The 26519-nt window shown below is 44.1% G+C and overlaps 2 protein-coding genes across 3 annotated transcripts; one reads left to right on the top strand and one right to left on the bottom strand.

The window, feature by feature from the left end:
* Positions 1–371: 371 nt before the first annotated feature.
* Positions 372–5821, bottom strand: BBS10 (Bardet-Biedl syndrome 10; the record flags this gene model as incomplete). Its single annotated transcript, XM_083516710.1, has 2 exons — positions 372–2711; positions 5457–5821. 2 exons carry the CDS (start codon positions 5819–5821, stop codon positions 728–730), a joined length of 2349 nt encoding a protein of 782 aa, XP_083372836.1. The 3' UTR covers positions 372–727.
* An 11-nt stretch (positions 5822–5832) lies between these two features.
* Positions 5833–26256, top strand: SQLE (squalene epoxidase). 2 transcript variants are annotated; one of them, XM_083516767.1, is made up of 12 exons: positions 5833–5938; positions 7112–7954; positions 8907–9159; positions 9815–9995; positions 13346–13442; positions 14759–14872; positions 16415–16586; positions 18537–18632; positions 19282–19424; positions 20911–21007; positions 22788–22875; positions 24855–26256. In XM_083516767.1, exons 2-12 carry the CDS (start codon positions 7673–7675, stop codon positions 25045–25047), a joined length of 1716 nt encoding a protein of 571 aa, XP_083372893.1. In that variant the 5' UTR covers positions 5833–5938; positions 7112–7672; the 3' UTR covers positions 25048–26256. The 2 variants fall into 2 exon arrangements, with proteins under 2 accessions (XP_083372893.1, XP_083372892.1); XM_083516766.1 differs by lacking the exon at positions 5833–5938 and adding an exon at positions 6428–6920.
* Positions 26257–26519: the final 263 nt, after the last annotated feature.

The following is a 26519-nucleotide window of genomic DNA, read 5'->3' as shown; positions in this document are numbered from 1 at the left end:
ACACTTAAAACGTTTTATTTGCAGCTGTATAGCTGAGTCATTTGGCTATCTGTTCTGCTCCTGAGTTTGATCAGGGTGTGGGTAGCTGTTTCTAGGGAGGAGCTGTTCCTTGCTAATAGAAGACAACACTGGACACAAGCTTAAACAGTGTACACAAAGTGTATCCTATTGTCTTATCTTAAATATATATATAACCACTCCAATGCAAACAGTTCCCAGGTGAAATTTTGAACCTGAATATAACATTAAAACCATACTAAGTGGACTTTTACACACACACACACCCCCCGATCAAGTATTTCAGTTCAACCATTTTTTGACTCCTGGAATTTTGGAGATGTACTTATACAAGGCATAAAATTAACATAGCATGCTTTTAAAGTTTTGTTTATTAAGAGAAATAAACATGCTAAATCAGTCTCAACCTGAGGCACCTATCCAAGCACGTCCCTCAAGTAAATCCCAATGAATTCAATTACTCCTAGATAGGTGACTTTAGAATTGCAGCCTCAATGTGTCACAATTCCTAGTCTAAATCTATACCCAATCTATCGGCCAGAAATACATTATGGGATTTAAGAAAATTTGTAGCCAATGTCCCCTCTCTCCACCTTTCTGTTAGGATCTGGACAGTCCTGGGGCTGCATAGAAGTACACTGGACTAAGGAAGACTAAAGGACGTAGCTGGTTCTCGCAACTGCATCACTTGCATACGAAAACCCTTTATTCACAGATCAGCTTCTGAATCGCTTTCTTCGGTCTTCTGAGGTAACCTCTTAATGCCAACAATAAGATCAATACTTAAAAGCCGAGCTGCACATTGAAGAATGGAAGCCACCAATTGGTACTTACAGGACACTGATTCTAACCTTTCTTGATTTGGCAGAAGCGGTCGATTATTTCTGACAGCGCTGGTAACTTCAAGATAGAGCTGAGGAAAAGCATCCCTTCTCTGTGCCCTACAGAGGGTTTTTGGAACACTGAGCAATGCATCAGCAATTACAGCACAAAGAATGGATACGTTTGCTGACTGGCACCGCTTTGCATAGCAGGACAGGTAGTAATGTACCAGTATCTCAAATATACCACCGACTGGCAAAACTGATCCCTCCTTTATGTAAGAGCTGAAATTACTCTGAATATGGCTTCTGATATTATCCACTTCTTTAACTCCATGGCCTTGCCTAGTACAACTGTCCTCAGTGGGTTGCAGCTGCACATTTCTGGAACTGATGCTTCTCTCTGCTCTGGTAGGAGCAAGCTGATTTTTCGCAAGTGATTCATTCCTGTCCATTCTCAATATTCCTTTTGGATGACTGCGTTTCTGAGACACCTTTTGCAAGTCAAATAAATCACGTTCACATTCATGTGGTTCTGAACACATGGCATCATGCGCCAAATCTACGCCCCACGACTTAGGCAGATGCATGGATGAACAGGCCAACTCTCTGTCTACCGATGAAGCAGAAACAACAGAGTCCTCTTCCATTTCACACCCACAAGGTCTTGGCTGCTTGGCACAAGCGTGAACCTCACCGCAGCCAGTGTGCTTCTCTACAAAATGTTGCTGTGCATCAGAACACTGCTGACTATTATGCAGTGTTTCAGAGAGGTTTTGCTCAGTCAGACAAACAACCGTAAACATCTGTCGCAACATTTTGAACGCGCCATGAAAAGCACAAACATGTTGCTCAGTAACCCCATGCACTGGCCCACAGAGAATCACACAGTGGAGCTGAAGGGCACACGTCCTTTCAAAGCCTATATGGACAAATCTTTTGGAGCCAAGGTGCAATGGCAGGCAAAATTTTGCAACAGCGGCTTCTGTGATTTCAGTGTGAATATTGTCCAAAGATGGCTTAAAAGGTGAAATATTTGTGATCCTGTAGATAAGAGATATCTCCTCTGGGGACAGGCACTCTACAATAGATATGCCACTGCTTTTTGCGTAGTTATGAACAGCTTCCTGTTGTTTTACACTTGACAATAAAACCTTGATGTCATTGTCCCGCATGTGCTTTAGAACATCTTCTGTTCTTTTTGTAATCCAGGTTTTAGATGCCCCATGTTGATTTTCAGCAGTTATGACAACTTCAGCACCCAAGTCAGAATAAGCAGGCTGGATAAGTTCTGTTATAACTAGAACTCTTTTGTCACCGTCTGCAGGACAGTACACAGCAAAGTCTCTGTGAAGAATAAGCCCATCTAGGATTCTTGAACTTGAAACAGGGAGGCCTGTCACAGTAGTATGCAACTCAGCAAAACAGTCATCCACAAAGCATAGGACTTCACTCCTATTTTTACCAGCAGTAACTCTGAAGTAGAAATCACAGCTTAACTGGGAAAGAAACTTTTGTCTATCGATTCCTACTTTCCCAGAAAAATAAGCTTCCAGTACCAACCCCATTGTGCTCATACTTATTTCTTCATCAGAAACAGAAAACACTGAATGAAAATGCTTTTCAAGGTCTCTTGTCACTATGTAATCTAGAATGTCCATCTGGATCATTATAAGAAGCTGGGAAACTTGTTTCAGTCTGTAAAAATTTTCTTTACAATTCTCTCTTCCTTGGATCTTCTCATAACAGGAAGGACTACTTCCTTTAGCAAGTTTTTCAAGTTCTTGAAGTAAAACGGAGAGAATTACGATGAACGTTTTAGCACCATCCCCAGTCAAATTGCAGTGTGCGGAAATGCATGAAATCATCATTCTGTTAAAAGCCAAAGAGAAACAAATGGTTTAAAGTAAGCCCACAACTTATGTGCATTTAACTTGTGCACATTCAGCTCTACGTGCATGACAATACATACATACATACATACATACATACATACATAGGAGCAGAAAGGGGGTGGAATTCCTGGAAAAATGACTTTGGCAATCCAACCCAATGTGTTTTGACTATACATGATTTTGGCTTTAGGCGTGATCCCTGGACTGTAACCCCTGCGTAGACTGCGAACTTACTAGATTTGAAATATCTCTAAATGAATTATTTCTTTTCTACAAGTCTACAGCAGAAAAACAAAAATACAGACAGTTTCTATGTAAGATCCCAATATACAAGTAACTTGCAACCTAAGTGAGAGTTTGGTTCCAGGGATCTGATTTTAAACGCAAAATTGCGCAAAGTCAGGGGGCTGTTTACTGGGCTTTGGAAAGGTGGCAGGAGGGTCTAGCTCCCAGGACCCTCACTCAACATTCCCAGACTTTGGTAAGCAAGGCACAGCCTTTCTTATGGGCCTCTGGGACACTTTGAGAGCTCCCACACATCCTTCCCAGAAGCTATTAAGGTGCTTCGTTGCTTACCAGCCTCTGGGAGAAGGCTCTGGGAGATTCCCAGGGCCCTCCCATGGACCTTCCCAGAGCCTGAAACAAGGAAAACCAGCTGGGTGTGCAGGAAATAAATAAATGGAAAGTGGGGAACAGAGGGTTTCCATTTTTATTTATTTATTCCACCCACCCAGATTGTGACTGAGCACCTTCCAATAAAAACACAACGAAACATCATACATTACAACCTTCCTGAGATGCGAGTTATCTGTACTAAGACATTAAAAACACAATGGTTGTGGGCAGATTCCATACATGGGCCACTGGCAACTATGAGGCTGTGAGGGAGGCAATATTTCTGTGAAATTGCCTCAGTGTGGAGGTCATGGTTTCTATGTTCACTATGCCTTAAAAATGACGTTGATGGAAAATGTGCACTAAACACCAGCAAAAGCGATTAAGGGTCTCGAGAAACTCCCCTATGAGAAAATGCTGCCTTTCAGTTTAGGAGATAAGGTGGATGGGCATGTGACTTCTTGTGTTTTTGACCATGATAAACATGGGATATCAACTGAAATAAATGATGCCTTTGTGAGGGAAGTCATAGATTATGACCCTCTGAGCTATCTGGATGGGAGCAGCCATCAAGGGTACCCCTTTGACACCTGAGATGTACATTTTTAGGGCCCACCTTATTTCTATGATTGTAAGCTGTTTTTAGCATTAGATTTCATTTGGTGTAACCTGCCCTGGGATCTTAGGTTGAAGGGCAGTCACAGGGGCACCAGTATCCAGCTGGAAATGAGAAGGTTTAACAAACTGAAGGACAATGCTCCTCCCAATGGAAACATGCAGATGGGGACAGATACACCCCTGCTTTAAGTTGTTTACATACCATCTTCTCTTGCATATTATTTATTACAAAACTCGATAACTAAGCGCTTTAGTGATGAAACATTGGATTATGGAATGACATCGGAGCACTGAACCACTGGTATATCACAAGTGGACTCTCTATTACGCAATGGTTCAAGATAAAATCTATTTTGGAAAGAGAAGAAATGAGCACTGTTTTACAGGTGAACTCTTTATTTACCATGTTTGCTACCGTTTAAGATAAAACCTATTTGGGAAAGAAACTACTTTTGCCATTTTATGGACATTTCTTGTTTGTTTACAGATAGTTGCCTTGGTAATATTAACTTCTGTTGAGGAAAATTTATAATTTATCTTAAAAACCACTGTGAACAGTTAAAATTGTTAGTAGAATTGGAAGAACACTTGTAGTTTAATGGTGACTTTTTGGATATAATGGAGATGTAAAAGATTTGGATTATTAGACTTTTCCACCTGCATCTTTTCTAACAATAGGACCCACAAAGGGGAGGAGGGAAGTTCAGGTGATTCTTTGGAATCTTCTGTTTATGTTGGGTATGTGATTGTAAAACTGTCATTTGAAAAACCAAATCAAATAAAAATAAAGCAAAAAGAACATGGAAAAATGAATATAAATAAAATCTTGTATTGATTGCAGTAGTCGTCATTGTATCACCACCCTGTTCATTGTTTTCATGAGTGGGCCGGCAACTATAATAATAGTACGCGCACTTAAGTTGCAAATCTTGGTGAGGCAGAGCTAAATCTCACAGCGATATGCTGAAGAGCAATGCTAGACAGGGCACGGGAGATCCGTGAGCAGCATCTTCTGAAGTGCTAAAAATTAAAACGAAAACCTTAAAAACAGGTGAGGTGGTCGATGTGGAAAATTTGCAGTTCACACTGTCTTCTCCTCCTCCTCCTCCTCCTGGGTGTAGCCAGGATTTATGGGGGTTTTTTTTTGGGGGGGGGGGAGGCAGGACACCCAGCTGTCACCATCCCGTGTCTGGATCTGTCTACCAGATTCGGAATGCAATGTCTTAACCACAGTTGCTTCGAATTACAGTACTTCTTTTGACACCCCCAAGCGCTCAGAAAACCTGTCAAAAACTTTTTACCATTTCTACTTTAAGCATTTTCCCTTTATTTCCTTGATTTAGGCGGGGCGGCCGCCGCCCTGGCTAAGCCCATGCCCCTCCCCGAAACCCCAGAGAGGGGGCCCGCCCGAGTCCTTCACGCGGACGACGCGGCCTAGACCACGGAACTGCTCGTGAGGAGGAAGGGCGGAGCGGGGACCGTCGATTACCGGGCCGTGGGCGACTCAACGTTCAAGGCCTCCAGCACGCGCCGCCCGTCCCTGGAAAGCAGCACTTCCCCCGTGGGGCGGGTGAGCAGCACGTGCCCTCCTCGAGGCCCCACGGAGCCCCGGACGACGGCAGCGAGTGCGGCGGCCTCCTGCGCCAGCCGCCCCGGTCCCAAGCGCCGCGCGGTCGTCATGGCAACGGAACCGCGGCCCAGGCGGGGGCGCGCGGTCGTTCGACGTCCTCTCGGCGACGCCGTGACGTCAGGCGCTTCTCGCCCAGCCTTGCGATTGGTTGAGCAGCACGGCCCCGCCTCTTCGTTGTTTTTTTCAAAGCTTCGCCGTCCGTTAGTTTTTATTCTGCCCCTCATCTTTTACGTAGTTTAAAAGCGAGGAACCAAGTGGTACTGCGCTACAGAAGTATGCCGGGCCGTGGCAGTTTCTTCCTTCTCCTCAGTCCTCAATGGCCTGCGAGTTATTCTGTGGCGGTGAGGCAAAAGGCACTCTGTACATGCTCAGGAGCACAGGCCGTGACTTAAATGTAAAAAACAAAACCCTCTTTACTCTGCCGCGCGGCGCACGCCCTCCCCACTTCAGTTCCTCAGGCACGTTCCCCTCAGCATTGCTCTCGCAGTGCCAGCGAGAGGGCAGGAGGTCACTCTTCCGCACTGCGCATGCTCCTCTCTCTTGCGCAGTAAGCACTCTGAAGCCTTTCCCAGACGCCCGTTAACTCTCTTACCCACACTTTCCGTCTCAGCTAGGGATGCTGTCCAGCTTCGCTCTGCCTATTCGGCACCATAGCAACGGCAAACACCTCATTCCCCCATCCCACCCCTCTTGCCTCTCTCCGCCTATCCGCGAACGCCGAACCTCTCGCGCCCCACGTCACATCGCACTAGGCTCCGGCGGGACGCGAAACCCCGCCCGCCGCCGCTTCCCATTGGCCCGAGCGCCATAGCACCATCTCGTCTTAGCGCGGCGGATTGGCCAAGAGGGGCTGGGCCGTGGAAAGCGCGAGGCGAAGGCAGGAGTTGAGGCGAAGGCAGGAGTTGAGCCGGCAGCCGGCTATTAGCATAACCCCGCCCTCTTCTCTCGTGGCCTCGCTCCCGCCTGCCTCCGCTCTCCTCACCTGCTCAGAGCATCCTTGGTCGCCAAGCGAGCCTTTTGCACGGCGAGGGCGGAGGCGAGCGGCCGTGAGGAGACGATGGCAGAGAAGATAAGCGAGCCATTTCCCTGAGGAGGTGGTGGAGGAGGAGAGGCCATCAAACAGGACCAACAGCCCAGGTCTCTTTCCCGGAGGAGCTTGGGGCTGAGGGCGGCACAGCTCCGCCATCCACGGATCTAGGAGGAGGAGGCTAAAGGAACGAGCCCTTTTCCTGTCAGAAAAATCCTGTCAGGGTCGCTGAGGGAAAGAGGAGCAGCCCTCGCATTTATTTTCTTTTTTAAAAAGAAAACCCCTCCGGTTTTCATGTATGTATGCGTTTCAGTTCTTCATTCTTGTGAATTAAATTTCCACACCTTTATCAAGGATGGCATGCTCTCCTGCCAACCAGGTGTGCCACCTGCAAAGCCCACCAGCCACTTTGGCAGGGATGGCGGTGGCTGGCACGCGCTCTCTCTCTCCTCTCTCGTTTTAGTAACTTTTTGGTTTTTGTTCACAGGTGAAGCGAGAATCGCTTACGAAGGAGCAGGAGGGAAAGGAGCACAGGACCCGGAGATACGCTTCCCTTGTTGGATTGTGACATTTTGCATTTTTAAAACACACGCAATACCTTCCCGGGTGTTTGTTTGTTTAGTTATTCCTGCTGACTGAAGGGTCAGGAGCCTTAAAATACGTGTCCTGGCAGAAACCAGCAGATGGCTGAAGAAATTTAAATGAACAATGCCATTTCTAGGGACCCTAGAAATAGCAGGTGGCAATAGGTGGAGCTGCAAATCCACTATGTTTTCCTGCCTGGTGCCTAAGCTGAGGAACTGCTTTTTGTGACCACAGAGGTTTTGTATTAAATTTCTTGGCATTTTTCTTTTTTACCTTTTTGGATTTGTAGTACAGTTTTTTAATTCTCCTCCTTTGGTTTGAAATGAGGATCTTTGTAATTTCGTAACGCAATTTGTATGGGGTGTGGGTGTGTGTAGCCCTGTTCAAGGAACTTTATTCAGAATCAAGCTCGAAAAGGGGGAAATCCAGCAGTGATTGTGAGAGAGCACACCCTTCTTCCACAATGTGGACTTTTCTGGGCATTGCCTCTTTCATCTATGTCTATAAGAAATGTGGAGATTTGCTGAATTATGCCAACAAGGAGGTCCTGATTTCCATGCTGGTGTTCTCTATTGGTTTGCTGCTGTCCTATCGGTACCGGACATGGGGACTAAAGCAACAGAAGCACAGGCAACCGCATTGTGGAATGCTCTCTAATTTTCTTGCCGCTGTGCCTCTCCTTGGTTTTTTCTGGACTAAATTCCACGCAGGCTCTCCAAAGGTGTTGAAACCGAAATCCAAAGAGGTATGTTGGCTCTTAGCATGACAACCCAGGACTGAGATCTCTTTCCTATGTTTTAAAACAATCATCTTGCACCTTTCAGAAAAAAATTGTTTTTAATACTGGGGATTTCTGAAGAGGGAATTTCTTTTTGAAAATCAGATTGCAGGCTTGTGTTCCTGAACGGTGATGGAAATCTACTTAGGCTAGCACTTCCCAAACTGGGGGAGAGGGATCTAGAACGTTCAGTTTTTGGGAAATTGCAACAGCTTCCATCGGTTTTGTATTCAATCAACCTCAACACTCAGAACTATGTAGCTTGATAAGAGATTTTAATAACAGTTATTTGAAATTCTCAAACATTAGCTCCTTCGTAATACATTCCTAGGATTTCAGATTCCCCTTCCCCTCGTAGCTTTCTAGGGAGAGGGTCTCTGTCCTATATCTAGCATATGTAGGTAAGAAACAACATCCTTCCTTGCCATTTTGAGGAGCACATAATGTAAATGAACTACAAGTGCAATTCTGTGCATGGTTTCTTGGCACTAAGGTAATTCCTACTGTGTTCAATGGGACTTGGTATGTTAATTATTGTAGCCAACTCATTGAGGTCATCCAGGAGTGGTCCAGGAAGATACTGTGGCCATCCGTATCAAAAGTCGCTGAGAGATCCAGGGGAATCAGCAAGTTCTCATTCCTCCATTCCTTTCCTAAAGAAGATAATCCACCGGGGCACCCAAGGCTGATTCTGTCACAGAACCTGAACTTGTGCTGGAATGAGTGAAGATAATTAGTTTCATCCAAGAACATTATATGAAGCTCAAGTTCCTCTGTGTATATATCATGTACAGAATTCTCTCCCTCAATATGTTGTGCTTTTGTGACATTTGTGAACCCAAGTCCTTGAAGTAAATGGTAATCACAATAGGCTAAAATGCATCTGTTTTGTTTTGCTTATGGCTTCATCTTTATGCAGGATAGAAGGGAACTTGGTACCTCACCTGAGAGCACAATTGAGACAACTACGGGTTCAAATCTCACTCCTCCGTGTGATCCAGAAGTTATCATTGTGGGATCCGGTGTGCTTGGCTCTGCTTTGGCAGCAGTACTGGCAAGGGATGGAAGAAAAGTGACAGTAATTGAGAGGGATCTGAAGGAACCTGACAGGATAGTTGGAGAACTGCTGCAACCAGGGGGATATAATGCTCTGAAAGACCTGGGACTGGGAGGTATGTTAGCAAATCACAAATCCTGCCTCGTTCTGATGTGCTTGTTGCCCCACTTTGTTTATTTAATTTGCTGGGTAGCCTGATCCTTGCCTTCCATCTATGCCTTTTATAATATCATAATACCAAAAAAAACCTCCCTATATATGTTGGCCTATAGGCTGAAATTAGAATCTAGCCTCTCCATGATTTGGGGTGACTTCTGACAGGAGTGGGGGTGCACGAGTTTCCATTTCTTTCCACATTACAAAATTCCTCTGTCACTGTTGTTTAATTCTGTCAGTAATGTACATGAGACCTATGAAACTGAATGAAGCCATATATGATTCATATATGACCTACCAGGGACTCGGTAAACCCCTTGTTTTTGCTGCTTATCAGGGACTGTAGAAAACAGGGTAGTTGTTGAACATCTAGAAGGACATAATACCTGGTTTATTGGCTGAATTCAGCTTACATTCTTAGATTCTAAGATTCTGAAGAACATTCAAAATATCTTTTCATGGTTGGAGAGAATTTCCATTGCATATTCCTAGTGCGTATAACATAATAAATGCTTGATCTAAATGTATGTTCTTGAGGCAACTTGATATGTATCCTTCTCATATACTGCCCTCAACTCTGCACTTTCCCTAATGTATTGACATTTATTTTGCAGAGGTTGTGAAAGGGATTGATGCTCACGCAATAAACGGCTATGTACTTCATGACCTAGAAAGTAAATCAGAAGTTGAAATTCCTTTCCCTGCCAAAACGGATGGCCAGATACAGAGTGGAATAGCGTTTCATCATGGGCGTTTCATCATGGGTCTCCGAAGGACAGCCATGGCAGAACCCAAGTAAGAACGGCAACTTAAAATAATAAGGCATCTACTGAATGAGCAGCTCTAGGCCTGACTGATGTGCATCCTTCCATCTTGTTGAATTTATTTTTTATTTTTTGTTTATTTTGTTTTTCCTTTTATATCACTTGAATAACACCTTTGTGGTCTCATATCAACTGGAAGTAGCATCCCAGCCATCAGCAGTGCATTGGTGCTTATACAGTCGTGCGAGTAATTCCTCAAATCAACTCAGCCACAGACATGTTTTACTGCACCACCCAAACAGGCATGCTTACCTTTAGTCATTTTGGGCACTTGAAAGAAAATAAACTGGAACTTCCACTTGAGGTCAGATAGGCACCCTCCCTACTCAACTTCCAGCACCTACCGAATAATTTTAAAAAATAATATCACAGCAAGCATTTTGATTGAAATTTAAAGCCATATTTTCCAGTTCTCACTTTCCAGCCAATTGCAAGCTATGGTTTATCAATTCAGACAATATTCTAAATCAGGAATGGGGAACCTATGGTCTTCCAGGTATTGCTGGACTACAATTCCTATCAGCCCCAGTCAGCATGACCAGTATTTAGAGGTTATAAGAGAACAACAGGCAGGGTCAGAGTTGCCTGCTCCTATTCTAAACCATGGTTAAGCTTCCTTTGAAGTCTGAATTGCTTAGAAAACTACTAAGTCTATTTAATAGTGTTTCTAGTTTTTAAAATTGATTGTAACTAGCCCAGAGTCTGTTGAGTAACTGCGCATCAGTATATTTATGTAAGTAGAGGTGCAACTAGATACCGTCTCTGGTTGTGCAACAGCGACACCAGGAAACTGGAAACTGGGGTGTTTTCCCTCCTTGAAGCAAAATGAAATATACATGTATCCGAATAGAAGTATGGTTAGGTCACGTAGCTCCCTCCCACTTGAACGGAACTGCTGCTTGAAACTTCTCATTTCCACTAATTTGCAAAATGTCCTGGTTTGATTTTACTGTACCATGGTCAAACTATACATGATGTATTCTTTGTTCTAATTGCTAATAGGAGCTGCAGGAAGTGATTTAGATCAGGACTATGGCAAGAGGAAAAGGGTTCAACTCTTTCCTCTGTATTGACGCCCTGATGCAGATGACTCATGGGGCTGCCATTAGTTCTGTATGAGAATGTATAAAGGCTTCCTCATGTTATGCTTCTGTTTCCCTTTCATGGCTCATAGCTTTGGGTGGATGGGATGGAATTTTGATCAGGACCATGGTGCAGAGTTAAAGAGTTAATCCTCTTATTTCCATATTTCAGCCCCAGTCTCAATCCTCTCTGCATCTGCTTTTTAGTGAAGAGAGAGAAATTAGAAATACAGCACATGCAGCCCTAAAAATATCAGATTAAAAACTCATTTTAAAGTAATCTTTCACCCTTAAAATACATTTATGAGAAGGGATAAACATTGTGATGAGTATTCAGTTTTATATACCCCACCTACCTTCATACCCACAGCACATATATTGAATCATGAACTGAGTCAGTATTGCAGAAAGGATCAGGAGAGAATATATCAGATCCTGTGGCTTGGTGGTGGCCAACCTTATTGGCACGTGTGCTGCATAACAAATCCATAGTATGAAATAATGCATTTCTAATAGTCACTATGACGGGACGCAGGTGGCGCTGTGGGTAAAACCTCAGTGCCTAGGACTTGCCGATCGTATGGTCGGTTCGAATCCCCGCGGCGGGGTGAGCTCCCGTCTTTCGGTCCCAGCTCCTGCCCACCTAGCAGTTCGAAAGCACCCCTAAGTGCAAGTAGATAAATAGGTACCGCTTTATAGCGGGAAGGTAAACGGCGTTTCCGTGTGCTGCGCTGGTGCTGGCTCGCCAGAGCAGCTTCGTCACGCTGGCCGCGTGACCCGGAAGTGTCTCCGGACAGCGCTGGCTCCCGGCCTCTTAAGTGAGATGAGCGCACAACCCTAGAGTCGGACACGACTGGCCCGTACAAATATAGTCACTATGCTAGATAGCCACAGCCATTTGTGTTTTAATAACTTCCATGCTGTATTATTGCAATGCATTCTGTGTGGGACTACTGTTGAGTAGTGTTCAGAGACTTCATTTAGTTTAAACTGCCGCCGCCAGATTCTTGCCTAGAGGAAGGTAGCTAGAACATAACCATGCCAGTTATATTCAGTCTGCACTGGCTATGTATTTATTTCCATGATCAATTGGTTGCTGATTCCTGCCTTTTAAAGTTCTAAATAGCTTGCCTAGAGAGGACTGACTTTTTCCATCATGTTTGTCCTACTTCTGAAGCTCTCTCCAGGTACCTCTTGCCAGCTGAATAGGGCAGGGCTTTCTCAGTTGTGATACCTGTCCTGTGGAATGCCTTTCCTGGGCAGGCCTGCCTAACTCCAGCACTGAACAAATTTTGACCTGATGTGGGCTGCTATAATGTTTTTTCTTCTCTCCTCCTCATGTATTGAGACTTGAATACCCCTTAGTTTGATCTGCTGTTGCTTTAGTTTTAATGATATGGTTGCTTATTCTGCTATTAAATTTGTTTTTTGTTTTTAGTGTTATAATGTGATTTTATTTTCTATCTTAGTCAGTTCTTGCTTCTTCTTTTTTTGAAGACAATTAAAGAATGGTTTAAGGCAAACTAGGGCGTATCATTAACTGCGTCCCACAGCTCTCTCATGGGGTGATATCCAATTGGTTTATAAGAAAAGTTTGGTTAATTTCTTGCCAACTGGTTCAGCCACAGTCCTGGTTCAGACAACATGGCAAATAATAGTATGGCTTGTTTGAGCCATGCAGGTTCCATGCAGGCGAGAAGAAGCTGCAAGAGATCTATGAGGTATGGGAGAAGCTTGTTCACAATTGTACCATGGTTTAAGGCAGGGCTCAGCAACCTTTTTCAGCCGTGGGCCGGTCCACCGTCCCTCAGACCATGTGGTGGGCCAGACTATACTTTTTTTGGCGGCGGCGGGGGGGGGGGGGAATGAATGAATTCCTATGTCCCACAAATAACCCAGAGATGCATTTTAAATAAAAGGACACATTCTACTCATGTAAAAACACGCTGATTCCTGGACCATCTGCGGGCCGGATTGAGAAGGCGATTGGGCCACATCCGGCCCCCGGGCCTTAGGTTGCCTGCCCCTGGTTTAAGGCCATTGTTTAAATACGGGTCTATTTTCTCCCCAGGAGTAGGAAGACAACCTGTGCAGTTGGTTCTGTTCAGGGGAATGGTTCTACCTACTAAAGTTAGTAGTGTATATTTTAGATGGAAATGTGCTTAACTTACTGTATTATGGAATATGAACCATGGATATTGTGTGCATTAAAACAAATAAACAAACTGCTTTCTTCCAGTACAAAATTCATTGAAGGAACAGTGACTCAGCTGCTTGAAGAAGATGAACGTGTTGTTGGAATTTTGTACAAAGATAAAGAAACTGGTGCTACAAAGGTGAGGCTCAATAGACATATATATTTTTACAGGAAAATATTCTAGGTTGTTTTGGTGCACAGTAATCCTCTGTCAAATTAAAGCAGGAAACAATTAAGGTAACCCAACAGGTAAATTAGCACAATGAGTGTGGTTAAAAACACAGGGCCAAATTATATGACAGTATTATTACTATTTATCTGTTTTCTGTTTTCAGTCCTCTCCTCCCATGGCATAAATACATATCCAGTCTACAGACTACAAAGTATATTTACAGGAAAATTATGTTTTGTAGCATTGCCCTTCAAAGTCATAAGGTTATTTCTTAAGGGCCAAAGCAGAAAGAAAAAAACATAGTCTGACTGCTGCCTCAATAGATATATGCTACGTGGGTGGTGCTGTGGTCAAAACCACAGCCTCTTGGGCTTGCCGATCAGAAGGTCGGCGGTTCAAATCCCTGTGATGGAGTGAGCTCCCGTTGGTCTGTCCCAGCTCCTTCCAACCTAGCAGTTTGAAAGCATGCCAGTGCAAGTAGATAAATAGGTACCACTGTGGCGGGAAGGTAAACGCTGTTTCTGTGCGCTCTGGGTTCCATCACGGTGTTCCGTTGCGCCAGAAGTGGTTTAGTCATGCTCGCCACATGATCTGGAAAGCTGTCTGTTGACAAACGCCGGCTCCCTTGGCCTGAAAGCGAGATGAGCGCTGCAACCCCATAGTCGCCTTTGACTGGACTTAACCGTTCAGGGGTCCTTTACCTTTTTACCTTTAGATATACAGTATGCTAAGGATACCTAAAAGTTCATATCATCTTCTATACATCAAATCAATCATTGTATTCTGCAGGAGAGGGTCTTCTGCAAATACCACCCAGTCTGGTGGCCTGTTGCATATTATTTCAGAATCAAGCCTTTGGTAAGGCAACACTATCCTTTGGAACTCCCTCCCATTGCAGATCAGACAGGTGTCGTTTTCAGTGCCTGCTAATGGTGTTCCTCTTTCAAAAAGCCTTCTAAAATCTTTATCCCAGTTGGCATCTGTCCTGAATTGAAATTGATTTTATATATGTGCTCCTGCTCTATTTTTTTATATTTATAACTGTTTTTTAAATTGTTTTTATATATGCAATTGTTTTAACTATGTGTGTGTGTTGTTGATGTTAAGGAAGAGCATCACAAGCTGCTGCTCAGAGATATGGTGCAATTTCCTTTTGAGAACTCTGACAAACTTTCAAATGAGAATGAAACTTCTGTGAATATAGACTGGCTTAAGGGGTTACTGTACTATATGACACTATTTATCATGTTTATCACTTTTTCTTTCATCCTTCCCCATTGCAGGAGGTCCGTGCACCCCTTACTGTTATTGCTGATGGTGTCTTTTCCAAGTTTAGAAAACAACTTATCTCCAACAAAGTTAGAGTTCCATCTCATTTTGTGGGGTTAATTTTGAAAGTAAGTGTTACTTTTTAAAAACAACAACAACAACTAAGCTTACAGTTAGTCTGCTTACCATCTATGGTGTGGTGGCACTGTGGGCCATCATTGTAAACCAGGGTTGAATCCTGGGTGTGGGGCTTCAGATAACACGGCCAGTGGGGAGGCATAGCTGCTTGCCTTGCTGGCCAGGGCTTCAGATTCAAGCCTGCCTGCAGAATCGACCAATAGCAGGTGGGCTGGGAGGCAGGCCTTTCCCAGAGGGCAGGCCCAACGGAACACGTAGGCTTCTCTTGGGTGCGCTGCTGGGAAATCTAAAGCAGCCTGTCTCAACCCCAGCACCCAGTTCTTCTCCGGATCTTCCACCCAATTCCTTTGCATATTGTCTGCTCTTTTGGCGCTTGACCTTGCTGTGAACCTCATTGGCTGCTGTATTTGGGGCTGGGCATGGATGCTTAAAGGGACGCGGGTGGTGCTGTGGGTAAAAGCCTCAGCGCCTAGGGCTTGCCGATTGTCAGGTCGGCGGTTCGAATCCCCGCGGTGGGGTGCGCTCCCGTTGCTTGGTCCCAGCGCCTGCCAACCTAGCAGTTCGAAAGCACTCCCGGGTGCAAGTAGATAAATAGGGACCGCTTACTAGCGGGAAGGTAAACAGCGTTTCCGTGTGTGGCTCTGGCTCGCCAGAGCAGCGATGTCACGCTGGCCACGTGACCTGGAAGTGTCTCCGGACAGCGCTGGCCCCCGGCCCCTTGAGTGAGATGGGCGCACAACCCTAGAGTCTGTCAAGACTGGCCCATACGGGCAGGGGTACCTTTACCTTTACCTTATGGATGCTTAAAGAGGAAAAATTACAGTGATCAAGGTGCATGTTTCAAAGTCGTCCCATTTAAATTGCTAATGTTGTCATACCTCTGTCGTTATTAAATCCTGTCATTATCAATCCATGTTTCATCCATCTTCACAACAGCTTCTGATGTTATTGACCATGACCGGAGAATCATAGTTTAGTAAGCCAGTGTATAAATAGCACTCAGCCACTTCACTTGACCCTTCACACAAGCAAGTGAACAAGCTGGGAAGGATTCATTTAACTCTTGTTTCCTTCTCTGTCAGAAACAAGAAACTCTAGATTAATGCTTTTGGTACAAGCCAGGATATAAAGCCAAAATCAGACCATGGCCTCCACAGCCATCTACGGATACACCGCTAAAACTGTGTTTATGTGCCACGAGTGATCACCAAGAAGAAGATTCTGTTAACTATGGTTTCCCACTTTGTATGAAACAAGAAATGGTAGCCAACTGAAGACTTCCTTGTTTGTTTTCTGACTTGTGCAAAGGGAGAAATTAGTTAAATGTATGAGGGCACCAGGATCATACAAGCTGAGGAATGGTTGTCCAAATGTGGTCACTGTTGCTAACATTTTACAGATTGGGAATTGAGCATCTGTACTAGTAGTTTGTTGAAAACTGGCCAGTGAATTCATGGCCAACCAGAGATGTATTGATAAATGTAAGTCGGAAGGCACTTTTAATAACTTTTTCTCTTTCTTTCACTGTAAAGGATTCACCTCAGTTTAAAGCCAACCATTCTGAAATTGTTCTGGGTAATCCTAGTCCAGTACTTTTCTACCAGATTTCTTCCAATGAAACCAGAGTCCTTGTTGACATTCGAGGTGAAATGCCAAAGAACCTTAAAGAATACATGGTTGAACAGATTTATCCACAACTACCTGGTAAGCATTATGTGCACAGGTTGTCAATACTGTGAAAGAAACCATCTACTTAAGTGTTTGCATCAACTCTCATTTGATGCAGAATTGCCTCGTCACTGAAGAAATAAACTTTAAATGTCTAAACTGTGATTAACATGCACTCAGAGTTGAAGCTTCAAGGAGCATTATCTTTTGCAAATATTCATGTTTCTAGACTTGGTTGAAAGGTAGCTGTGACTGGGAGAGGATGGTGGAAAATAGCCCTTTGCAGTGTAAGTGCCTATGTTGGTAGCCTTTTACATCCTGTCCATGGTCAATGATGGACTTGGAATTGGGCATGCCTGAAGTATGCCTGATTTCATAGAGGCACAGGGGCATAGTCTCAAGTTTCTTCGTCACTTACCCTCAGTGGTCACACATTCACAAGGATAAATAGCTGGTGTAAAGCCACATTTGACCAGTTCATTGTTACGGTCATGAGGGCATCACTATCTTCCTCCTTATAATGACTTCAGGGAAATCTTGCACAACAGTTTCCCCCAGGTGATATACTGGAAATGTGGCATTTTCCTAGCACAGGTGTTGCTGGTGGGTGGCCTCGAGTTGTGCCGTCTCAGTTTGGGAGTTTCTTAGAGCACCTTTGGGTACCTGGAGCAGTGAGCACCTGAGGGAATGAGATGGGAATTGAGCAGGCTGTGGGACTAGCCAGAAATGGTAATTTGAAAAGGTGTATGTTTCTGAAGAAAACTTGAAAGGCTGGTTTTGCTTTTTACAGCAAGGGTCTCTTCAGAACCAGGAAGGATTTTTTTCTTGGGCAAGAGTCTGATGGAGTTTCACCTTCACCTGTTAAAAATGTCTTTGCTCTGTCAATGGCAAACTGCAACTTTTTAGCTGTGGGTCTCTTTACCTGACCTGACTGTTTTGTACTGGGAATAGATTCCTGTACTTCAGTATTGAGGCTGTTTGTTTCAAGTTGCCAGTGAATATTTGGGTTTCACAGATGTGCTTTTGAACAACACCCCATCATTTCAGTCAGATGTGTGCAGAAGATATTCCTGATACACTACTACTACTATTACTACTACTACTACTACTACTACTAATAATAATAATAATAATAATAATAATAATAATAAATCAGATGTGGGGAATATTTGGCCATTCAGATGTTGCTGAACAGCAACTCCCATCATCCCATAATTGATCTGGACACTATACAGTCGTACCTTGGTTGTCAAACGGAATTCATTCCAGAAGTCCGTTTGACTTCCAAAAACATTTGACAACCAAGGCGCGGCTTCTGATTGGCTGCAGGAGCATCCTGCACTGAATCAGAAGCCGCAGAAGCCACATCAGACGTTCAGCTTCCAAGGAACGTTCACAAACCGGAACACTCACTTCTAGGTTTGCGGCGTTCGGGAGCCAAAATGTTCGAGTCGCAAGGCATTTGGGATCCAAGGTATGACTGTACTTCTATCGTTGCAGCCTAGAATAGCATTAGGTTTTTTGCTGCGGCATCATACTGTTGACTCATGTTAAGCTTATGGTCTACTAAGACCCCTAGATCCTTTTCACATGTATTGCTTGCTGCTCTCTGATTCCTGCTCCATCCACATCCTTATTTATCCAAAGCAGCCTAGTTTTAACAAGCATTTTGAGATGTACAATACTTCACTTGTATTTGGCATTAGGACACCTTACACTTTCCATAATGTTTTCTCATGTCGGTGCCAATAATTTTGAAAGAAATCTCAACGGATTGACTTCTAAGTGATCCCCCCTGCCCCCAGAGTGGATTTATCTTTAGGTCACCGGAGTTCTGTAGGAGAGCTAACAACTTGTCTCAGTTTTCTAATGACTTTTGGGGGGACAGGTTGGAGCTAGGTATTAATGATGTCTCTCTTCTGAATCTTGATGAAAAGATTGAATGTTCTGTAAATGACTGAACTTTTGCATTTTTTGTTTTTGCAGCGCACTTACAGGAGCCTTTCCTAATAGCTGTGCAGAATGATCGCATGAGGACCATGCCAGCAAGCTTTCTGCCTCCGTCCCCTGTAAACAAATCAGGTCTGTGAGCAGAAGAGTGAATTGAAATCTGAAAGGCTTAAGGGTCTGCCCATCCAAGGGTGGGGGCGTGCCCAGTGGGGTTTTGTTCCCCCTCGCTTTGAACAGCACAGAATCCCATCCACCAATGCCGTATCACCTAACTTCTTTGGAAAGACTTTCCCCTTTCAAATAGGGTGCAAAACACAAGCCTAAACCGCTCAGGTGTGGGGAACTACTTGCATATTTCTTTGGATTTCAGCCTTGAAAACAAAGGGGTTGTTCCTCAGACTTTAAGACAGAGGTGGTAAACCTCAAGCTCAGGGGCTGAATGCCCCTGCACCTGCCCCTCTAAGTGCTTAGTTCAATCATGCTTCTATTTTCTATACCTTCAGTGCCCAGAAACCCAGCAGGCACCATTTGCTGGCACCTTCCGTGGTCCCTCGGCCCCAGGGATTAGAGGGCAGGGTTGGAATCATTGCTGTCACTCTGTTTAGCATTACGATGATGCCACTTCACTCAGTAGAGACATGAAGCAATCTAGGAGATTGCTAGGAAAGATAGCGGCACCTGCCAACCCCAAAGTGTGCAAAAGTTTAGAATGAATGCCAGGATGCTGCATCTATACAACAGTGGTTGATTTTAGAGGTTGTTTCCTTCTTTTTTTACATAGGAGTCCTCCTTCTGGGTGACGCTTACAACATGAGGCACCCTCTAACAGGTGGAGGAATGACTGTTGTTCTGAATGACATCAAGATATGGAGACACCTGCTGCAGGCCATTCCAGACCTGTATGAGGATTCTGCTATTCTGGAGGTATTTTATTCTTTTTCTTTTATTACATTCATTAGTCACTTTATTTTGCACAGGGCAACCCAAAGCAACTTAAAAGCATGGGTATGATTCTGGCTTTTCCTTTTGGGATGGGGGCTTTAGTTCAGGTAAGGGTTTTTTTCCCCAACTTTAAGCTGCTGCCTCTTCTAGGTTAGAGAGAATCTTGAGTTCCGATCACCTGCACACCAAACTTTCAGGTTCAAGGGATGACTGTGGTCACAACCCCACCATGAATCTACTCACATAGCTTTACCCAAAGAGTCCTGGGAACTATAGTTTGTCAAGGCTTCTTGGAACTGTAGCTCTCTGAAGGGTAAACTGCAGTTCCCCAGGATTCTTTAAGGAAAGCTAGCCTGGCTTATATTTTAACACTTGTTGGATCCAGGAATTAGAAGGATTTTCCATACAGCCTACATCCTCCTTCCCCAAACTCATGACAGTATAATGATGGACTTAAGAGAATTGATTAGAAGACATTGACAATCAAGTCTGATAAGATTCTTTCTGAGTTCACTGCTGCTTGTCATGTGTAACTTGTGATCCATGCTGTACTACATGGAAACTTATGCTGCAATAAATACTTAAGATGCCAGAAAACTATTTTGTTCCTGACAAAGTATTCTGCTGGGACAAGCCTGGTCCTGCTATTCCTATAATTTCTGTTTAGAGATGTGACATTCCTGGACATTTTGACACCATGGTGGGCTTGTTTGTGATGGGTGATGAAATAGGTGTCATAGAATCATAGAATTGTAGAGTTGGAAGGGACCCTGAGGACCAGTCCAGGGTTAGGTCTCCAGCTATTTTTCAGACAACAGGTCCCATCATCCCTGACCACTGGCCTTGCTAGCTAGGGGTGATGGGAGTTGTAGTCCAAAAACAGCTGGGGACCCAAGTTTGGGAAACACTGATCTAGTCCAACCCCCTGCAATGCAGGAATATGCAGCCGTCCCACACAGGGACCGAACCTGCAACCTTGGCGTTATCAGCACCACCCTCTAACGAACTGAGGTACCCATAAATCATGTGCACCATTTTAAGAATGTGAAATGCATTATGCATTCTCTGTGGGGAAATGCAAAAAGGGAGCAGGCCATGATTCCATGGTAGAGCACTAACTAGCCTTTGCACAGAAAAAGTCTCATGTTCTATTTCTGTCATCTCAGATTGTTAGGTAGCAACTGATGGGACAGAATTCTGCTTTGGAGAGCTTCCTTCAGTAAGAGCAGACTAGAAATAAGCCGAAGGATCTGACTCAATATAAAGCAGATCCATAGGTGTACTGATAACAATTTGCTGACAAGCTCTTGAGATCCCTTCTCATCGTGAGACCATTCCTCTGTCATTTGGTGGAGTAAGTTCCCAGTGCCCCCATCTTAAACCATCTTGGAACTAGTAAACCCCACTGCGTATGCAATGTTATGTTGCATCCTGATGCCAGCAAGCAACCTTATCTTACCTTTTGCAGGCAAAGAAGTCATTTTACTGGACAAGAAGAAAGTCCCATTCCTTTGTCGTGAACGTCCTTGCTCAGGCACTTTATGAATTATTTGCTGGAACAGATGGTAAGTGCATTTTAAAAAGGTACACACAAAGTTAATTACACTTCATCAATCTATTTTGCTCCAGTTTAAATGATGCAAGACCTGTTGACATGATGGAACACCTCCATATTACTTTAGCTGCTCTGTGGCAAACTTATACCTTGATCGATCATTCATCCATTCATCCATCCATCCACCCCTAAGGCAGAAGCACGCTGTTTGATAGCTATGGGGTTGCCATTGAAAACAAGCTTTTCTGCACTGCCATTTCTTCCCTGAACATGTGACATTTATTATTATTACTTATTAAATTTGTGTACCGCCCTATACCCATAGATCTCTGGGCGGTTCACAACATAAAATTGCAATATAAAATACACAAAAGGCATAATAAAAATAAGAACAGAAACAAACCAATAATCCCCCTTCCGATAAACCGTTTAAAAAGGCACCAGATGTCTGTCAGGCAAATGTCTAGTTCAGGCATAGGCAAACTCAGCCCTCCAGCTGTTTTGGGACTACAACTCCCATGATCCCTAGCTAACAGGACCAGTGGTCAGGGATGGTGGGAATTGTAGCCCCAAAACATCTGGAGGGCCGAGTTTGACTATGCCTGGTCTAGTTAAAGAGGAACATTTTCACCTGGTGCCTAAAGGTGTATTTAGAACAGGGATGTCAGCAGCATCCTTATGGCAATCTTAACATGTGCTCTGTCCATCTGACTTTCTCGATCAGTACCTAAGTGGACTATGGGATGTAAAAAAAAAAGTCTACTGTCAGCATTTCATTGGAAGGTTATGCTAGCCTGGAAAGCAAATAAATTATATTAATAAATTAATAAATTAATTGACAGAGTTGTTAAGTCTCATTGAATGCTTTGTAGATTGCTGGTGCAGCCTAGATCCATTCACCAGAGGCCAAACTTAGATTTTTAGTATGGGTATAGTTTGCATAACGTATGACAGTCTTGCATTGGTAACGATCATTAGCTTGTGGTGACACGGAAGCAGGTTTTTTCACTGGTAGCAGCAGTGTTCCTGGAGTGACCCCTGGTGAAATACGAGAGGCCCCACCTGTATGGGCTTCCAGGCAGCTTTTGAAAGCACTCCTGTTCACACAGGCATTGCGTTGATCTCACCACCTGAGTCTCATCATTTAATTGATGTTTTGTTGGAATGGGATTGTTTCGTTGCATAATTTAATGAATGTTTTAATGGGATTGTTTTATTGTGTGATTTAAGAATGGATGTTTATATGTTAATGTTTGTGAGAGCCAGTGTGGTGTAGTGGTTAAGAGCGGTAGTCACGTAATCTGGGAAACCGGGTTCGTGTCTCCGCTCCTCCACATGCAGCTGCTGGGTGACCTTGGGCCAGTCACACTTCTGTGAAGTCTCTCAGCCCCACTCACCTCACAGAGTGTTTGTTGTGGGGGAGGAAGGGAAAGGAGAATGTTAGCCGCTTTGAGACTCCTGAAGGGGAGTGAAAGGCGGGATATCAAATCCAAAACTCCAAAAACTCTCTAATTGGTCTTTGGATTTGTAAACTGATTAGTATTTTGGCATTAAGCTGTATATAAATGCATAAATAACAATAAGGCACTGTTGCTGCATCAGTTTGTTGTGGTGGCGATTATTTAGAAATGCATAATATCAGACTGAAGAAATGAGGGGCAGGAGGATGTTAGAAACGGGTGTGTGTTGCCATGTATGTTATAAGATTATTCTTCATTTAAGTAGTTCATTCCACTCTTATTTTCTGTGCCTTCTTGTAAAGCAGTGTTCTTTTTAATTTATTTTTGCAGTTTCTCTGCGTCAGTTAAGGCAAGCCTGTTTCCTTTATTTCAAGCTTGGTGGCGAGTGCGTATCCGGCCCAGTTGGATTACTGTCTGTGTAAGTTGGAGAAATGTTTATAAAATCCTTCTCAGGTTGTTGTCCAGAGCAGGACTCTCTTTGGAAACCCTGTGAAAGAGACCTTTCATGAGTCCACTTAACCAGTGAGGTGTAGAGGGGCTGGGGATCAAATAATACTACTGCAACTACTAAAATACATACATACATGCATACATACATACATACATACATACCCTGCCCATTTGCCTGGGTTTCCCCAGCCACTCTGGGTGGCTCCCAACAGAATATTAAAAATACGATAAAATATCAAACATTAAAAACTTCCCTAAACAGGGCTTCCTTCAGATGTCTTCTAAAAATCAGAGAGTTGTTTATTTCCTTGACAGCTGATGGGAGGGCATTCCACAGAGTGGGCACCACCACTGAGAAGGCCGTCTGCCTGGTTCCCTGTAATGAGGGAACCGCCAGGAGGCCCTCGGAGCTGGACCTCAGTGTCAGGGTAGAATGGTGGGGGTGGAGACGCTCCTTCGGGTATACTGGGCCGAAGCCGTTTAGGGCTTTCAAGGTCAGCACCGACACTTTGAATTGTGCTTGGAAATGTACTGGGAGCCAATGTAGGTCTTTCAGGACCGGTGTTATACGGTCTTGGCTACCACTCCCAGTCACCAGTCTAGCTGCCACATTCTGGATTAGTTGTAGTTTCCAGGTCCACAGTTTTATGATCAGATAACTTAATACAAACAAGCTAAGCCAGGTGTCATGTTCTCTCTCCCCACTCCAAATATTTATTTTTATTCAGGAACATGGGAAGCTGCCTCATCCCAGGCCAGGGTATTTGTCCATCTAGCTTAATAGTATTCTCAGTGGTTCTCCAGCACCCTTAGGCAGAGAGGGGTCTTTTGCATCACCTGTTACCCGATTCTTTCTTACTTGCTTATTCAGTTACCGTATTTTTTGCTCCATAAGACGCACCTGACCATAAGATGCACCAATTTTTAGAGGGGAAAAGCAGAAAAAATATATTCTGTGCAGAGCATGTAAGCGGCTCTTGCTTTTCTTGCTTTAAAGCAAGTAAAGCGAGAGCCGCTTACACGGCTTCTCTCCCGCTTTGCGCAGCTCTCACTTTGCTTGCCCATCCCTCCTCCTGCCTCTCTGTAAAAGAGGAGGAAACACTGGGACAGGTGCTTTTTAAAGGGATCACTGAGCAAAGCCTGTGTGTGGCTGTTGCTGGCTTTTCCCCAGGAGGCAGAAGGGACTGACAGGCAGCCCATCAGTCCCTTCTCCCTCCTGGGGAAAAGCCAGCAAGAGTCGCGCACACGCTCCGCGCGGCTCTTTAAAGGGAGCTCTAAGCAGAGCCTCCCGCCTGCATTTGCTCCATAAGATGCACACACATTTCCCCTTACTTTTTAGGAGGGAAAAAGTGCATCTTATGGAGCGAAAAATATGGTAAATCATTTTTACCCTTCTCATCAGCCAAAAAGACGCCAGCAGCACTGTGCAGGATTGAATCCTCTTGCTTTCTGTTAGCGGGGAGGAGAGGCAGCGTCTCCTCCTTCCTCCTCTCCCCGCAGTATGTTTAATTGGGGTCTTAAGAACTCTGATTGAACAATAGCCCCATCCCCAAATGGATCCAGGGCTGGGACTGGGGTGGAGTGGGTGGTCCCTGAGTAGGCACAGGGCAGGTTGGCTCGACACCTGCATCAGGGTCAGAGGGGCATTGTGTGTGTTTGTGTGCAGCTGGAACGGAAAAGCAGATGGAACTAACCCAGTAGTGAAACATTCAATCTGTGTTAACACTAACCTTTTCATAGGTAAGGTTGTGGGAGGGGGAAAAATCATAGAATCATAGACTTGGAAGGGACCCTGAGGATTATCTAATCCAACCTGCAATGCATAAAGTGGCCTTTCGAGAGGCTTTGTTGCCCAACCATTTCAACGGATTACTATTTTGTAAAATCTAGTACGTTGCTCATAAGGTGAAACGCTTTTTTCATCATTTCCTTAATCCTTCCCTGCAGCTTATCTCCCAAGCCTGTCGTCCTGATTGGCCACTTCTTTGCTGTTGCCCTCTACGCCGTGTATTTCTGCTTCAAGTCCGAGTCCTGGATCACCAAGCCGCGAGCGATCTTCAGCAGTGTTGCTGTGCTGTACCGGGCTTGCTCCGTCTTATTTCCACTCATATACTCTGAAATAAAGTACCTCACCTATTAAATTCGGGAAGACAAATCCGCAGGAAAAGGAACGCAGTAGACTCCCTTCTCTCCTCTCACCCTCCATTCTTGTGAATGTGGGATAGTTCTGTCCCAAAAAAAACAGACTTTTACTCTCTCTTTCTCAAGAAAAGGACCAAGCTTCGTTTTGTGTTTTTTTGTACAGAGAGAGCCAGCCTCTGGATGTGAGATCTTCCTATAAGGGGGATCCCAAGTGTGTATAATCCCATGAACCAAGAAGGTAACATTTCAGTAAAGATCAGCCAAATCTATGGGGAGGGAGAGGTAATTCCTACTGCTGTTTCTGGACGTAGCTCTTCAGAACCAAGGGAGTGCAAATAACCAGCTGCCTGTTGAGCTTCCCATCCCTCTGGCTTCTGGGGCCATGGCTAAATGCTACGCAAAACTCTGTAGCACATGCGATCCTGCCAATACAGGAGACAAGATAGCCAGGAATCGTTCTCACTGAGGAGGTAAACCTGTGCCTTGGCTGCATCACTTTAGACTGGAAATCAAAAATGGAATGACCGAATGCTCTTCCATACAACCCTTCCTCGAAAATAAACAAATAAATTGCCCTGCACATAGAAAACTAGCACATCAGGGTGAGAGCTAGGCTAGGTTTATGGATGCATTTATTTTTAAAACAATATGAAGGAACAATGAATCGCGTTGAACCCTCACCTGCAGCCTAGGCCCAGGTTTGCTTCCTTGGGAGCTGGTTCATTCTTGGCGTTTGATTCCTACAATGAATAATGTGTAGTTCTAGCTCAGGCAGCCTTGCTGGTACTACTGCTAGTTCCTGAGGGTTTCTCGTGCCAGAACTATACAAATCTGAATAATTTAGTTATTAGTCACAGAGACAATGAATGAATATGTACGTGTATGTATGTAAAAATAACAAACTCACATACAAAAAAATATGTAAGTTTGATTTCCTTATACGGATGAAGATTCTAAAAGAGATCGATGTTTCCAGGGACCACTATAAAAATGTTCAGGACAGAAGCTAAAATGCTGATTCCAGCAGAAGATAGTTGATGGATTGTTGAGCATGCCCCATTAATGTTAATTAAAAGCTAATGAAGCAAGGGGTAGTTCAAACAGTTAACTCTTTTTGCTGCTAATGTTATCTGTACCTTTGACATTTTCTATCTTTTATGTGAAATGTCCCTCTATGATGAGATAAAATCCTAATGTGTTTTATTCAGCTAAATGTCCCTGTGTCTACTTTTTTTGTCCTGTGGTATAAGTACCGGGATCCTTTCCTTAAGTTTTATTTAAATAAATTTCTGATAGGGAAGAGGGAGATATGACGCTGCTTCTTTTCATAGTTGAGGAGGCCTGTGGCAGCATAGGAGATTTAAAGCAGCATCACAACACAGAGCTGTAAATCCTTGCCACAACCCTTTAAAGGTAAAGGTATCCCTGCCCATACGGGCCAGTCGTGTCCGACTCTGGGGTTGCGCGCCC

The sequence above is a fragment of the Podarcis liolepis genome, assembly GCF_965112155.1.
Source record: "Podarcis liolepis genome assembly, chromosome: 8".
Classification (NCBI taxonomy): domain Eukaryota; kingdom Metazoa; phylum Chordata; class Lepidosauria; order Squamata; family Lacertidae; genus Podarcis; species Podarcis liolepis.
This window is presented reverse-complemented; position numbering and strand designations above follow the sequence as displayed.

Excerpts from the sequence above, each read along its gene's own strand:
- SQLE (XM_083516767.1), top strand. The coding sequence starts at position 7,673 with ATGTGGACTTTTCTGGGCATTGCCTCTTTCATCTATGTCTATAAGAAA. Across the intron at positions 18,633-19,281 it reads GTCCCCTGTAAACAAATCAG|GAGTCCTCCTTCTGGGTGAC; the intron begins GTCTGTGAGCAG and ends TTTTTTACATAG. Across the intron at positions 21,008-22,787 it reads ATTATTTGCTGGAACAGATG|TTTCTCTGCGTCAGTTAAGG; the intron begins GTAAGTGCATTT and ends TTATTTTTGCAG.